Source organism: Salvia splendens, chromosome 6 (assembly GCF_004379255.2).
Source record: "Salvia splendens isolate huo1 chromosome 6, SspV2, whole genome shotgun sequence".
NCBI classification, from domain to species: Eukaryota; Viridiplantae; Streptophyta; class Magnoliopsida; order Lamiales; family Lamiaceae; genus Salvia; species Salvia splendens.
In genome coordinates this window covers 17,742,107-17,758,803 of record NC_056037.1, presented here as the reverse complement: position 1 = coordinate 17,758,803, position 16,697 = coordinate 17,742,107, and the positions used below count along the sequence as shown (strand labels likewise).

The 16,697-nt window shown below is 37.5% G+C and overlaps 1 protein-coding gene across 2 annotated transcripts; it reads right to left on the bottom strand.

The window, feature by feature from the left end:
* Positions 1 to 4,637: 4,637 nt before the first annotated feature.
* LOC121809883 (cold-responsive protein kinase 1-like) lies at positions 4,638 to 8,450 on the bottom strand. 2 transcript variants are annotated; one of them, XM_042210724.1, is made up of 7 exons: positions 8,293 to 8,448; positions 7,156 to 7,239; positions 6,920 to 7,038; positions 6,619 to 6,829; positions 6,305 to 6,542; positions 5,384 to 5,534; positions 4,638 to 5,196 (listed from the first exon to the last, which is right to left on the bottom strand). In XM_042210724.1, the coding sequence occupies exons 2-7, from the start codon at positions 7,226 to 7,228 to the stop codon at positions 4,831 to 4,833; spliced, it is 1,158 nt and encodes a 385-aa protein (XP_042066658.1). In that variant the 5' UTR covers positions 7,229 to 7,239; positions 8,293 to 8,448; the 3' UTR covers positions 4,638 to 4,830. The 2 variants fall into 2 exon arrangements, with proteins under 2 accessions (XP_042066658.1, XP_042066657.1); XM_042210723.1 differs by having other exon boundaries at positions 7,156 to 8,450.
* Positions 8,451 to 16,697: the final 8,247 nt, after the last annotated feature.

Here is a 16,697-nt window from a genome sequence, read left to right as displayed (position 1 = left end):
CATCCACCAGTTTTCTTCTTCTTCTTTTTAACAGCTATATATATATATATATATATATATATATATATATATATATATAAACAGTCCATTTTCATCCCTCCAAGTTTCAAACACATCTAAATCTAATGAAGAAGAAGAAGAAGAGCAGGAGGAAATCTCGAACGGAAGAAAGAGCGGCTAAGAGCTTCTATCAAATGTCTATTATGATTATTAGTACTAACTTTATTTTTATTTTTTGAGTTAGTTAATTTTACTAAATCATATACTTTGTCCATGATTAACAATATGGGACAAATTTGGGACAAATTTGGGAGTGGATAAACGGATGTAGTCTAATTTTTATACTCCATATTATTTTTATAATAAAATATGCAAATGAGTTAATAAAATTGCAATTTAATAAAAGTGATGAATATAGGCTTCTAAATGCGAACAGATCGAAATGGTAAATTAGGTCTAACATCTTATACTAATCTTTTACAAAAATGACTCTTAATTACAAGATTTTAATATCAAAAAGAACACGAGGCAGCCAATTTTGTCCTAAATTATTTAGCGGCTATATGTCATGAACCTGAAGTTTAGTTATGATTATCTCAACCGGATAGTGATATATATACATAATTGTATATATATAATCAAACTTTTCTTAATATTTTATATTAAAAATAGACTTATAAACATTAATTAATTTGAAATAAATTTCATACTAATCATTTTGCAATACTTCAAAAAAAATTAAAATTTTAACTTAAATATTTGTATATTTAAAAAAAAAATCTTTCTAAATACAGTATAATTAATTCGAATCAAGCTCGAAATCATGTTACGATTTGACCTAAAATTTCTATATCACTTCTTACTCATTACTACATATAATACAATAAATAACAAAATTAATTTTTAATTAAATTCAATTAAATTAAAAAATTTAAGGATATTATGTACATGTACAATTTACGTACATTTATCTTTTCTCATTCCGAAATTCGCATTGTTCATACATTATTGATATAGTGCCTAGTTACCAAATAGTCATACTTCTTTTTATTTTGATTCATCCATAAACTTAGTTTTCTTATATAGTAGTATTAGATAAATTTTCTTTCCTATTAAGTGAGTCTCATTCATCAATAAAAATAATCCAATTATTTGTTTCTTTTTATCTCTCTCCAAATTTTACATTAAAATTCATATCGTCCCCAAAGCTCCTATTTACGAGACGAAGGAAGTACAATACTTATATCATACCAACACATTTTATCCATACAAAACAAAAAAATTTAATTCATTAGTTCATTAGGTTCTTATACTAAAACATTTTATTTCATTGGGTCATTTTACAATTTTTTGTTTCATTAGGAGTCGTTTGGTTACTAAGGCGGTAATGTTTATAAACCGGGTATCTTTGGGTGTATAATCTGTGGAAGTCGTGACTACTCACAATGCGGCCGTTTGGTTGAATATAGGTCCAATTACAAACAAGGCCAATTCCCTCATTTGGTTGACCGTATTCAAAGAGATTGTATACTTGTGATCCCTTTTTTGCCCCTAGGGTTGCAGAGGAATTTCAGGATTGCAGTCTAATAAAACCGCGAACCCCTTTTGGATGATAAATGATACTTTTGCATCATAGAATGATAGTTTGAGGGGATAAAATGATTGTTTCAAATGATAAAATGATACTTTTGTTTTAAAATGATAGTTTAGATTTTTTTGGATGATAAAATGATACTTTTGCATCATAAAATGATAGTTTGAGGGGATAAAATGATAGTTTCAAATGATAAAATGATACTTTTGTTTTAAAATGATAGTTTAGATTTTTTGGATGATAAAATGATACTTTTGCATTATAAAATGATAGTTTGAAGGGATAAAATGATAGTTTCAAATGGTAAAATGATACTTTTGTTTAATAATGATAGTTTTAGATTTTTTGGATGAGTTGGTTAACGTCCAATCCAACCCCCTCAACCCTCTCCAATGCTAGCTATATAGATTATCGAATAGTAGTAATTATTTTATTGATGAAATTTTGAATAAGTTTACAATATTTGCAAAATTAATTTAACATTCGGCAGTATTATGAAGATCATATATCTAATTCAATTCAAAATTAAGGCCATAAGCTATTTTTCATTAATTAGTTTGTGTAGTTGTTGACCTAATAACCACTAATACGACGTATTTAGACGTTTAACACATCACTATATTACTGTATTCCGTATTAGATTATCATTTTATAAGGTAAAAGTATCATTTTATTAAACAAAAATATCATTTTATACACCAAAAATACCTATCATTCTATCGGCTGAAAGTATCATTCTATCGGCTGAAAGTATCATTCTATCGGGAAAAGGTATCATTTTATCAGTTTTATGTCATTTTGTCACGTTAAAGTATCATTTTATCAGCTTATATGCAATTTCTCCAGCTAAACTATCATTTTTATAACCTAACTGTCATTTTATCCGCTTAGATTATCATTTTATAAGGTAAAAGTATCATTTTATTAAACAAAAATATCATTTTATACACCAAAAATACATATCATTCTATCGGCTGAAAGTATCATTCTATCGGCTGAAAGTATCATTCTATCGGGAAAAGGTATCATTTTATCAGTTTTATGTCATTTTGTCACGTTAAAGTATCATTTATCAGCTTATATGCAATTTCTCCAGCTAAACTATCATTTTTATAAGCTAACTGTCATTTTATCCGCTTAGATTATCATTTTATAAGGTAAAAGTATCATTTTATTAAACAAAAATATCATTTTATACACCAAAAATACCTATCATTCTATCGGCTGAAAGTATCATTCTATCGGCTGAAAGTATCATTCTATCGGGAAAAGGTATCATTTTATCAGTTTTATGTCATTTTGTCACGTTAAAGTATCATTTATCAGCTTATATGCAATTTCTCCAGCTAAACTATCATTTTTATAAGCTAACTGTCATTTTATCCGCTTAGATTATCATTTTATAAGGTAAAAGTATCATTTTATTAAACAAAAATATCATTTTATACACCAAAAATACCTATCATTCTATCGGTTGAAAGTACCATTCTATCGGCTGAAAGTATCATTCTATAGGCTGAAAGTATCATTCTATCGGGAAAAAGTACCATTTTATCAGTTTTATGTCATTTTGTCACGTTAAAGTATCATTTTCAGCTTATATGCAATTTCTCCAGCTAAACTATCATTTTTATAAGCTAACTGTCATTTTATCCGCTTAGATTATCATTTTATAAGGTAAAAGTATCATTTTATTAAACAAAAATGTCATTTTATACACCAAAAATACCTATCATTCTATAGGCTGAAAGTATCATTCTACCGTCTGAAAGTATCATTCTATAGGCTGAAAGTATCCGACATAAAATAACGAGGATGAGCAATTGGGGAAAGATCCAACAAAAACGTCAAAGATTTGTTTGAAGGTAGTCGACGGAGAACGGAATTACCTTGAGCAGACTAAATCAGACCTTTGTGCATTAGCTCCCGTCTCCGGGTGGTGAGGAGTAGCACTTTCTTCCCGTTTTCAAAAAGGGGTTTTTCAATTTGAGCTGCGAGATTTCAAATTCGATTTGAAATGGGGATGGACAATTGAGGAAAAAGGGTGTTAAACAGGCACGCCGTTCGATGTCAACTAATAAACTGCCGAAAAAATCCCGATTCCAACCAGTCGAATATTACATGAATAGTGCGGGCCTCAGAAGTTAAAAACGGGCCATGAACAATGTTGCTCAAGTAACCAAACAACGAGTATATTGCAGATAAAGATTATAATCTAGCTGAAACCTTACAACCAAACGACTCCTTAGGCTCTTATACTAATGCATTTTACTTAAATGTTTTTTTTGGATCTATTTAACAAATTTTACGATTTAATTATTTTTTTGTGTTAATTAAATTTATTTATTTTTCTTTTTCCCTTATTTATTTTGAAATTAATTCAGTTGCAATATTGATTCAAGAATTATTGAAAAATGAAAATTTGATTTATTAATAATGGGTAATATCAATACTTTTTAGCAAAATGTAATTAATTTACTCTTTCTACTTTATGCTTCCTCTTAATTTATTCTCATTCCATCTCTTTTATTTTATTCTCTCCCCACTTTATTTTCTCCACTTAATGTATTAAACATCTCCTCTTCATGCCAAAAAGAAACTCCTTTATTACAAGAAACAGAGAGAATATTTTTGTAGAAAACTTAAGATTAAAATAAGCATGAAACCATAACTAAAATTAAAAACAAAGCAACTAACAATATAAACACAAAAAAACCTTTGAACTAATGTCCAAAAAAAACGAACTAATCAAACAAAGAAACTAAACTAAAGCAAGCACATTACCAAAAGCAAAAATAATTCCGAATCCTAGAAATGAACTTAGAACTTAAGATAAAAACGATAAAATTAGTCATTCTTTTTATTTTAGTCTTAGAGCAAATTCAGTCAAAAATGACGAATTCAGAAGTCATGATTGTAATTACTCTTATTCATAACCATTCATTACTTAGCTATATTCATAACTTGACTTGAATTATTCTATTTTATGGTTCTGCGTAAATTAACCACCACCACACCTTTGACATCTGAATTACAAACTCAATTAACTAAAGAAAATAAATTATACAAAACCAGTAACTAATTCCATTCCAAAAATGCAATTCGAAATTTGTTCAAATTGACATATTTGAAGAAGACTGAAATACACTATTATCACTGAAATACAAAGATTTTCACAAAAAGAGCTCAACCAAAAATTGCCATATCAATAAATATATTCCAAACATTGTCTCAACTTAATTACTTCGATCATATATTGAACTGAAAGTCATGGTCCCATGAGACACACCTGTGGCTTCTAATGGAGAAGACCCATCTTGTGTTCCCCAGCCCGACGATGATCCGTGTGGTTCGTAGCTCGAACTCGTCAGACCCAGCAGCTGTGTCACCAGGGCCGGCTTCGTGATGTTCTCATCGTCCACATCTATCTCGCCTTTCAACATTTTCGCGACCACAGACATGGCGGGGCGCGTTTTGGGCATCACTTGGGTGCATAAAAACCCGATCTTGAGATATTTGCAAGCCTCGTCAATGTTGGAGTCCCCCTCCACCGATGAATCAACCAACTCGGACAGCAGGCCCTTCTCGTATAGAGTCCACGCCTGAAACGAGGAACTGATATTTCAAATGAAATCCAAACTGAAATAACCGTAACATTTTCGTACCAAGACGTTACGGTTTAAACAATCCAGTGTATATACTTGATCATAGTCTTCAAAAAATCGAATCATCACGAGCAATACAAACAACCAAGACTCTAATTGAAACACCGAATCAAAAAGTTCAAACCATTTCAAGGAGATTTTGTGCTCCGGCTGGTAATCTCTTGTCTCTGTGGCTCCTTCCGCAGACGATTTCCATTAGGAGAACGCCAAAGCTATACACGTCTGCTTTCCGTGTCAGCTTTCCACGAATCGCGTATTCTGGGGCTAAATAACCACTGCGCACAACGACTACTAGTTAGAACCGTATTCAAAATCACATGGTGATAAAATGAAGCATACAGAATAGAATATGAACAAACTTCTAACATCATCTAAGATGATTCATTTCCACTCGTTATCAAGATTAGATGGCGATGGTCAAGAAGCCCGCATTCTATGAAGGCGGCAGAAAAGGCGTCGTAAAATGATTTTGTATGTGGGGTTAGCTTCAATTTTGTTGGAAAGTGAAATAAGGACAAAATACAAACAAAACCACTATCAGAGTAAAGTTCGGGTATTTTAAACGAGTAAAGGTCAATTTTGGTCCTAAACATATGATCAAAATACGAATTTAGTCCAAAACATTCACTTTTTGAAAAACAGGTACAAATGAAATCCTTGTCGGAGTGGTCCTTTTTTGACGGTTCCGTCAAAAATCTAACGGTCATGCCGCTGTGCAATTAGCGTTGACCGTTAGTTTTTTGACGGAACCGTCAAAAAAAGGACTACTTCGTCGACATTTTCATTTGTTATGGACCAGCTTTTCAAAAAGTGAACGTTTGACCAAATTCGTATTTTGGTCATATATTTAGGACCAAAATTGACATTTACTCTATTTTAAACCAATTACTGAAAAATGCAGACATGTGAAGATCTCTAATGAATTAGACACCGTTAAACATTGCATTATCATCCACTTTACTACTCATATAACAGAGAAAACACAATTATACATCCAATTCCAAAAATAAGGAAATAAAAATGGGATAGGAATTCACCAACTTACTGTGTCCCAGCAACACGCGTGCTGATGTGAGTCGCGTTGGTCGGGAAAAGCTTCGCCAAACCGAAATCTGAAATCTTAGCCTTGAAATCTTTGTCAAGGAGTACATTGCTTGCTTTTATATCTCTGTGAATAATATGAGGCCGGACTTCCTCGTGAAGGAAGGCGAGTCCTTGTGCCACCCCTATGCAGATCTGAGACCGTATTTTCCACCTGAACTGAGCATGGCCGACTCGTCCTCCTACATTACAAGTTAATAAGCATTCCCTCGAATTACAGTAGCAAATCAAACGTGCACGACACATGGGAAAGGTCACCTAGAAGAGTTCGAGCAAGGCTATTATTTTCGAGATAGCCATATACCAAGATTCTGTGGCCCCCTTCCGTGCAGCAACCGTACAACTTGACGAGGTTTTCATGTTCGACTCCTGATATCGAAACTATCTCATTCAAGAATTCCTTCACGCCTTGCTCTGACTGGGCAGAGAGAACCTTTATAGCTACTAAAGAGCCGTCTTTTAGCCTTCCCTACTAGTTCGAACGAGTATTTAGTTGATCCAGCAGGATGACAAAACAATTTGCAGCATCAGATGATTCAGCAAGGAATTGTGCGCGTACCTTGTAGACCGAACCAAAGCCGCCTTCGCCAATCTTGTTAGACACGTTAAAATTTTGAGTAGCTATTTGTAATTCTCTGTAACTGTACAGCTTAGCATCTTCAACACTTGAAAAAATTTCTGCATTTGATTTCAAATTCCATTAGAAATATGCATCGATTCGTCCATGTTGTGACCAAATTGCTTTATGGATTATCCCACTCTCCAGTTTGAACAGTATGGATATGAGATATCTACCTTCGTTTATATCTGTCGTTCGCTTCTTAGGGGGAGATATTTTTTGCCCACAGCAAATGGTGAAGCAACTCATCCCACCAATCTCTATATGTCCATTAAAAAGTGCAATTTACATATGCATTTGTAACTAATGTTAACATACTTTACAAAATTCATTTCTTAGATAAAGCAAAAGGAAATGCTGATATTCTGAGTCATTACAAGGTACTACTAAATTCACACTTTACATTAACAAAAAGAGGAACTATGCATCAAATTCAAGAAAATCTAGGAAACTATGTAAAATATTGCTCCACAAAATTCAATCTCTCAGTTCCAAATTAAGTCCTAAAGAAAAGGGTAAGGCCTTACAATCTTCATTTACTTCATAGTTCATACAGCAATGCAAAAGCAAAATTCCAAGTAATTATGATATAGAAAAATGTCATCACACATTTCTCTAAAAAACTATGGTTTTATCCTGATACAGAGCGAAAGGCGGGTGGACCTTATATTCTTAAAAATATGTTGCCATAAGTAGATAATAATTTCCTTGACAGAAAGCCATCTTTCCTTCAAGAAAAGCCTCAGGCGCAAATTGTCGTTCAATACTACATTCAATGATGTGTCCCTTTCACTTACGCTTGCGGGCTTGAGTGAAAGGGCATAACAAAAGAATACCACAACGATCACGAAAGAACACTCCCTAAGGGTGCATTTACCATTGAGGATGAGGAATAGCCTAGACAGGCAAAACTAGCAAAGGTTAATCAATTGTTTACTAACATGGATTGGAAGTTTGAAGATATCCTGAAGGCTCTTGCTAATTCATAATTTGAGCTATCTAGCTTGATATTGACAAGGGGTAAATTGGACAGATTCAATCAATTCATGTGTATGATCAAGTAAACTCCTCCTAAAATAACAGAAAAACGGTTGAATACAATACAGGCAGGGGGAAAAGCCCTTCAATAATTTCAAGTAAAAGATTACAGAATGAGAGCAATATAAGTAAAGATGGAAACTTTCCACGCAACTCTAAATCCCATAACTAAAAAGGGAAGACAGCTCAGAAAGGGAAACATATTTCTTGAATAAACTAAACTAGTCCTACTGATTTGGGGGAAAGAATTTGGAATCGGAGAGAAGATTTCTGACCGTATCGGTGGAGGATGGAAGAGCACAAATCGGAAATCACGCAATTATGCAATTGCAATTGCAATTAAAATTTTATTTTGAGAGCAACTTAGTTGCTTCGCAGCAATGCCGGCCCACTCTATATTGCTTCCAAGGTCAAATCACGCCATCTCAGAGTCAGACTTTTCTTCTTTCGCTCCATTTCTTTCTTCCCATCCAATTTCACAGTAGTAAAATTTTAGGGTATCCACAGTGGTGATAGCCCAGCAATAGCCCATCCATAGCCCAACCACAAACTCCTCTTGCCATATCATCAATACTAAAAATCCTCCTGCCACATCAGAAATAGCCCAGCCATAGCCTAGCCATATCATAAATAGCCCAGCCACATCAATAGTCACATCACTAATAACACAATATACGGAATTTAATTTACGAGACATATACGGGAAACATTAATAATATTATTTTAATTTTAAAAAAAGTACAATAAATTTAAAAAGTACAATAAATTTAAAAAAGTACTAAAATTTTAAAAAGTACATTAATAATAAAAATTACATTAAAAAAAAGTACATTACTTAAAAAAAATCACTCGGTGGCTCCCTCGATTCCGTCGTCGCCGTCGCCGTCGCCACCGTCGCCACCGTCACCGCCGTCTCCGTCGCCTCCGTCGCCACTGTCACCGCCGCCTCCGCTGCCACCGCCGCTGCCGCCTCCACGCAGATCGTCATTCATGCTCTCGAGCAATGTGAAGAGAAATCTCTTCTCCTGGGGGTCCGTCGCCGCTCGCCATTCGGCTAACGTCTTCACCATCATCTGGCGCGTTTGTTGACGCGAGAAGTACTTGAGATCCTCTGTAGACTGGCGGTCAAAGGGGGATGCCGACTGGACCTCCTGGGAACCCCCGGCGACCCCCCTCGCCGCCCGTTGCGCCCGCTTTTGCCCAACGGGGCGAGGTCGGCGGCCGAACGAACGAGGGTTGGGGAGCACCTGGTCCGTCTCGGGGAGGTCGTGGGAACCACCGCTGCTGCCGCTGAAATCCCCGGTATAGTTCAATCGTTGCTGTTTCGGCCAGCCAGCATCGACACCTACTCGGAATTTCTCAGAGTCGTTCAGCACAAGATAGCAGTTCCAGTAGGTGAAGTCCCTATACAACTCGGGCTGGGGGAAGGCTTTCTCCGCTATCCACCTGCAGTCGTCCTCCATTTGGCCACTACTCTGCATGCGGAGGGCGTTGGCGTCCACTACTCCACGCCTTCCGGCAATCCTCCCCGTTGTGTGGCCTCCCCTCTGGGCAAAATCGCTGGTAGGTTGCTGCTACTTTGCCCCACATGTTGACGATCCTCTGGTTATTAGAAACAAGAGGATCGTCGCAAACACTCACCCACGCCCTTGACAGGGCAACGTTCTCCTCGTCCGTCCACCTTCTCCGTGCCGTGGGGTCATCCCCACCCGGCTGCGACGACTCCCCGACCTTCTTTCCCTTGCCCTTCTTCTTTGGGGCGCCACTACCCTGCACTGCTCCCCCCGTTTGAACGAGAGTTTCCGGAACTCCGAGACTATCAAACCCCAAATCCGCCAACGAAAATTCATCAAAACCGCTCGGCGTGAACTGCGCATCCGTTGGGGTCGATGTGTGCGACGAAGCAGTGCTGAAATCAAAACTGGCGCGATAGACGTTCCCCTGCGTCACCTGCGTCGCCGGTACTCCCCCCCGGCGTCCCCTGCGTCGCAGGTACTCCCCCCGGCGTCCTCTGCGTCGCCGAACCTCCCCCGGGCATCATCTGCATATTGGGTGCCCACCCCGACATCATCTGCATATTGGGTCCCCAACCCGGCATCGCCGGGAACCCCCCCGGCGGACTCCCTCCGGTCGGCATCCCGGGTAGCATCTGCTGCCACGGGTACATGTTGTAGTACCCGGGCATCTGATTCCATCCGCCTCCAACGGGGATTGGGGGAGTTTGAGAACCACTCGTCCCTGAACTAGGCTCGTTGTTTAGATCCATTTCTCGGTGTTGATCTTGTATAGAAATTAAGATAGAGTGAGTACTCGTTAATACAAGTGGTGCGAATGAAAATGAAGTGCAAATCGCGTATATATAGTGTCTCGAAAATTTAAAAAAAAAAACAAAAAAAACCGCTGGGCGATGCGCTGGGCGATCCCGACGTTGCAATGGCGCCGAGCGGATCGCCCAGCGCCCGTCGACCGCCTAGCGCTAGGCGATTTTTAATTCCGAAAAACCGCTCGGCGGTTTTCGGAAGCTGCAATGGTTCGCCTATCGATCGCCTAGCGCCGGCGCTCGGCTAGGCGGTGCGCTAGGCGCCATTGTGGATAGCCTTAAAAAAGTCAAAACCTATCAAACTAGTACTAGGAGTATTAAATTTTAATTTATTTTAAAATAATACTATTAGTCTTATTTTCACATAATAAACTTTTTCTATTAAACATATTTATATCACATCATAAGAGCATTTACAGTCGAGGTTAAGAAATTTCGAAATATAGAATTAAATTGGATGATCTTTTCATTTCAATTGTTCTTTTTCCTCTTTCTAGACAAGAGAGAAGAGGGTCACTTCTTGAGGGAGAGAGAGCAACATAGAGAAGATGAAAAGAACAATAGAGAGACAGGTAGAGGAAAAGAGGAAATAAGAAAAAAATGCAAAAAAACCCTAAAATCATCCAATTTGATCCTAAAAACTGAAAACTCATCCAAATTGATCTCAATCTAATACAAAGACTATATATGGATTAATATATGAATGTAGATAATGATGGTTGAAACTTAGCATTGTTATGATGATCAGTAGAGTAGATTGAAGTACACAATTTGTTGGTTGCCCACAAGCATCTAGGTGTCCCTCTAGTATCTAGTCTTCAGCTCCTAAAGCATATATGATAAAGTCCTGACACAAGATCTCAACTCTCTCATTTATATTGCTCAAAGTGTTAATTAAGATTTCGTTAGAATATTCATAAAATTATCTCTAACTTAATTCTCTATGATATTTGGTATATGAAAAATGTAATTTAAATTGAAAAAACTCATACCAATTTTAAGTTTTTGGAAATATTTAAGAGTTGCCGATTATAATTGATACTCCATCCATTTCACAAGAATGTACACTTTTAGTTGGGCACATGTTTTAATTAAGGTATTGTTAATGGAGAATGGATCTCATCTTATTAGAAAAGAGTTTCCAAATTTAGAAAGTGCATATTCTTATAGGATAAACTTAAAAGGAAAGTGTGCATATTTTTGTGTGGCGAAGGGAATATATGACATATAAACATATGACATGATAACTCATTTTTAAAATGATAGTAGTAACAAATAACTTGATACAGATAAATGGTGTTAGTCTTCATCAAGAATGATTTTAGCCAAAAATTGAATGATCCAAAGTTATATCTTGATTCTTTCTTTTACTTTATTTTTTCTTCACTTTAACTATTTATTATCAATTTTAAAACGAGGGTAAAAAAAGTGACTCAACTAAGAGGGAAAGAAGGGAGCATATCATTGAATGATAAGTAATTTATATTGCACTTGCTTCGTTCCATTAGTGTTGGCACATTTTATTTTCGTACTCGTTTTGAAAAAATTATAGTAGGAGTAATAAATAGTTAAAGTGGAGAGAGAGTAAAATAAGAGAAATAATAATGTAGAGAACAACCTTCACTGCATTCTTATCTTATATCTTTTTTACTCTATTATCTCTCCACTTTAACTATTTATCATCATCTTGCAAAACGAGTGTGAAAAAGAAATGTGCCAACACTAATGGAACATAGGGAGTGATATATAGTTCACCCGCTCAAATATGAAACATTTACTTTTTAGCAAGAGATTTATATAATGTTGTTTTATAAGTTAATGAAGAGAAAATAAAGTAAGAAGTGATACAGTATTATTTCTATTTTAAAAAGCGTTTTATTTTAAATGTGGAAAAAAATGATGTTGGTCATCTACATTGATTTTAGTCTAATAACCATTACCAGGAAATAGAGAATCCAACTATAGGAGTATCTTGTATTATCATTTTTCGTGTAGCTAATATATCATTGAGCGATGCAACTTTGTAATTCTATTAGTCTGAGTGAATACAATATTCATATTAACTATACTTAATAATATACTATTCACCCTCATTTTTTTTAATACTAACAAAAATTACATCAAATTAATTAAAAAATAATTAGAATACGAAAAGATGATTATTTGGTAAACTGAGAACACTAATTTCATACTTTCCTCTTATTCGTTTGATAGTTATTTTTACCACAAATGAAATTTACAAACGCTTATTAGCATGTTTTATCCACACTACTTTCAACCGGTAGTTAAATTACTACTATTAATTAGGTGTAAATTTTGAGTATGTGTAAAAGTGCAGGCTTCAAAACCTCATTAAAGATTTATTAATAACTAGGCCTGTCAAAATGGATATCGGGTATTGGATACCCAATATCCAAACCCGAAAAAGTCGGGTAATTGGATACCCGAAACCCGATTTTTCGGGTATCGGATCGGGATTGGGTAGTGAGAATTTTGGATGATCGGATATCGGATTACCGGTTACCCGATCGGGGTATACCCATATTATCCGATTTGTTTTTAAAATTAATAAATTCGTAGATTGCTATTACCTTTGCGACAATGCTTACGCAAACAGCGAGGGCATCATCACACCATATAAAGGTGTTCACTACCATTTGAAGGAGTGGGGTCCTGGAACCCAAGCACCGCAAAATCTCGATGAACTGTTCAACTTGAAACACACTAAAGCTAGGAATGTCATCGAGCGTTCTTTTGCAGTGCTTAAGATGCGTTGGGGAATCCTTCGCAGCCCGAGCTTCTATCATATCGAGGTTCGAATAGGGTTGATCATTGCTTGTTTCTTCCTTCACAATTTTAAACGTACTCAAATGGAGGTGGATCCGTATGAGGAATTGGTAGGCAGTCAACATGAAGACGGGTATGGGAGTGAGAACGATGACCCGATAGTGCCTACAACCACTACTATCTCTCCAACACCTGAATGGATGAAGAAGAGGGACGATCTAGCTGCTGCAATGTGGGCTCAGAGGACAAACGAGTGATCGATGTGGTTGAGTTTTATGTGTTAAAACTTTTAAAACTTGTCTATTATAAGTTGCATAAGTCATATATATGATTTGCATGTAATTCTATATGTGGAAAAGTATAATTACATGCAAATCATATATATGACTTATGCAACTTATAATATTAAATTAAATAATTTGGATAAGTTTTGATTATATAACTTGTACTCCGTCCCAAGATAAGTGACTCGCTTTTTTTGGGCACAAGAATTTAGGTAGTGTTGTTTCGTGGTGTAAAAGAGGCTGCTAAGAGCACCCGCAACGCTGTGCCGTTGCGGTGCCTATGCCGTTCCGGAGGAACGGTTCCGCGGCGGCACGCGTGGCAGGCTCTCATTCGACGCGTGACGCCCACTCTCTGCCCGGCGAGTGGGTTTCGTCACAGTGACGCAATAATTCATTTTTTTTTTAAAAAATTAGAAATTAATAAAAAAAATTTTGCAACGGTATTGTTACCGTTTTTTGTATCCGTTTTTTATTTTTTTTAATTTATTTACTCTATAAATACTTCTATTTTATACTCATTTCACTCACAAACACACATCTATTCCTCTCAAATCCTCTCTATTTCCACCTCAATTTTCATCTCAAATCAAGTCTGTTTTTCTTCTCCCAAATTTAATCAAACTAATGGATCCTTTTGAATAAATGCGTCAAATATTGGAACAATCACTTGAAGAAGATCGACGATGGGAGGCGGAAGAAGCCGCGCCGCCCCAACGACGCTCCCGTACGTACATCCATCGTAACCGGGAGGAAGCCGCCGCAAGGTTAGTACGCGACTACTTCTGCGATAACCCGGTTTGGGGAGATACGTACTTCCGTCGCCGTTTCCGCATGGGGAAACCGTTATTTCTCCACATCGCGAATACTTTTGCAGCCCGGGAAGAGTTCTTCCAGGAAGGGTTCGACGCGGTCGGCCGTCCCAGCCACACGACGCTGCAGAAATGTACTGCAGCAATCCGCCAGCTTGCGACTGGACAAACGGCCGACATGTTCGACGAATACCTCCACATCGGAGACAACACTGGGCGAATGTGCTTGCTCAAATTCTGCAAAAGCGTACGGGCAGCCTTCACCGACGAATTTCTCCAGAGGCCAAGCACGACCGATTGTCAGTTCCTGCTCGACCTTCACAAAACAGTGCACGGATTCCCCGGGATGCTCGGCAGCGTCGATTGCATGCACTGGCAATGGAAGAATTACCCGGTGGCATGGAAGGGGTCCTACACGAGCGGCCACAAAGGCACCCACCCAACCGTTATACTCGAGGCCGTTGCCGACTACCGCCTTTGGATCTGGCACGCGTACTTCGGGGTCCCCGGGTCGAACACTGACGTAAACGTGCTCCACCAGTCCGACCTCTTGACCGAAGTTTTGGATGGTAAAGCGCCGGCCATCAACTTCGTCTCCAACAACCAGCTTTATAAAATGGGGTACTATCTCGCCGATGGCATCTACCCGAAGTGGCCTACCTTCGTGAAGACGTGCAGTGGGTCTGCGAACCCAAAGCAGACTCTTTTTGCGCAGAAGCAGGAGGCAGCTCGCAAGGATGTGGATAGGGCGTTCGGGGTTCTCCAAGCGCGCTTCAACATCATCAAAGCCCCGGCTCGTACGTGGTTCATGGAGAACATGGTCGACATCATGTATACGTGCATAATCTTGCACAACATGATTGTCCAAGACGAAGGACCCGAGGCGGGAAATTGGTTCGACCCTGAATCCCCCGGAAGCTCAACCGCAAGTAGTCCGCCTCGAAGTGGAGCGCATCCGTATATACAAGAATGGTTATCTATTCGTGCAAGGACACACGACTCTAGCGCCCACACCCAACTCCAACAGGATCTAATTGAGCACATTTGGGCAAACTTTGACGGATGAAATTATTAAATTGTGTACTTTTATTTTTTAGGAAATTATTAAATTATGTTTTTTTACGAATTTTATGTTGTAAGTTTATTTTATTTAATAAAGTGTGTTTGTTTTAATTGAATTGGGTTGGAAATAAAAATAAGGAATGAAATTGAATGAATAGTAATTTAAGGAACGGATAAGAAACGGAGGGTTGCAGGTTCCGTTCCTTAGTTAAGGAATGGAGTAAAAAAGTACAGTGGGGCCCGCAAATAGTAGTTTAAGGAACGGTTTAGGAACGGTATAGGAACCGCGTTGTGGATGGCCTAATAAAGTAGAGTAAGTGATGTGATGTATTTTTATTTTTGAATTTAAAATGGATAGAATAATTGATTGTTTTTAACATTATTTATTTACCTCTACTGATAAGGATCCATGTAGTTTTAGACCCATAAACCCAAGATTTATACCCTTGATGATGTTTGACCTAGCAATTAAACACAAAACACAAAGTAATAACAAAAAGGATAGTGTGGATCTAGCCTTCAAAAACTAAATCCAAAATGATTTGATGGAAGACAAGAGATGAAGAAGTGTGAATTTGATATTAGCTAAATCCATTGATGTAGAAAACAACTCTAAGCAATCTTCAACTAATGGCTCCACTACTCAAAGGAATTCACAATCCTTTGATGCATATCTATACTTGACCATACTTGATTGAATCAATTGATGATCAAGCAACCTAGGAATCTAGGAATTGGAAGGAAATCCTCAAAGAGGAAACAAATCTCACAAGTTTCTAGGTTAATTCAATTCTAATTGCAAAAAGGGCAAAATTACTATTTATAGTAAAGGCCCAGATTCTACAAAATGGAAGTATCGGGTAATTCACTAGGTCGGGCGAAATAAGGGGTGCGAAACGCCCTGCCGGGTCTTCTCTCTGGGCTCCATCGCCATTTCGCCCGGTCGGGCGTTCTCACTGGACTCCGCTGCTGTTTCGCCCGGTCGGGTGATTTTCAGGTGCAAAACGCCCGACCAAGGTTTTTTTTTCTGCCTCGACGCTCCTTGATCCCCCCGGTTGGCCTTTATTCTTCAACATGATCCTCATCTCCGGCTCCTTCGCCTTCAAGGACTTTTCCCGCGTGGCCTATTGGATGAAAGTGGAAAGGCCCTCTCGAAGCCGCCTTGCCATGGACCTCGTCATGGGTCCTCCACGTGCGGTCGTATCATGTACTTATTTTAAGTTGTACATATTTCTAATTAGCTGTACTGACATTAAAATAATCAAACCAAATGTAAATTAAAATTTGAAATTGTTGATTCACCTCAAACATTGGCACCACACTTTCCAAGCCGCCATACAAAATTTTCATTCAAATTCATCAAAAAGTTGACATTAAAATAATCAAACCCAAAGTAGATTGAAATTTGAAAATTTTGA

Coding starts and splice junctions, on each gene's coding strand:
- LOC121809883 (XM_042210723.1), bottom strand. CDS start 7,228: ATGAGTTGCTTCACCATTTGCTGTGGGCAAAAAATATCTCCCCCTAAG. Junction 5,535..6,304: donor ACGCGTGTTGCTGGGACACA/GTAAGTTGGTGA, acceptor CGTTGTGCGCAG/TGGTTATTTAGCCCCAGAAT. Junction 5,197..5,383: donor CACAAAATCTCCTTGAAATG/GTTTGAACTTTT, acceptor TCCTCGTTTCAG/GCGTGGACTCTATACGAGAA.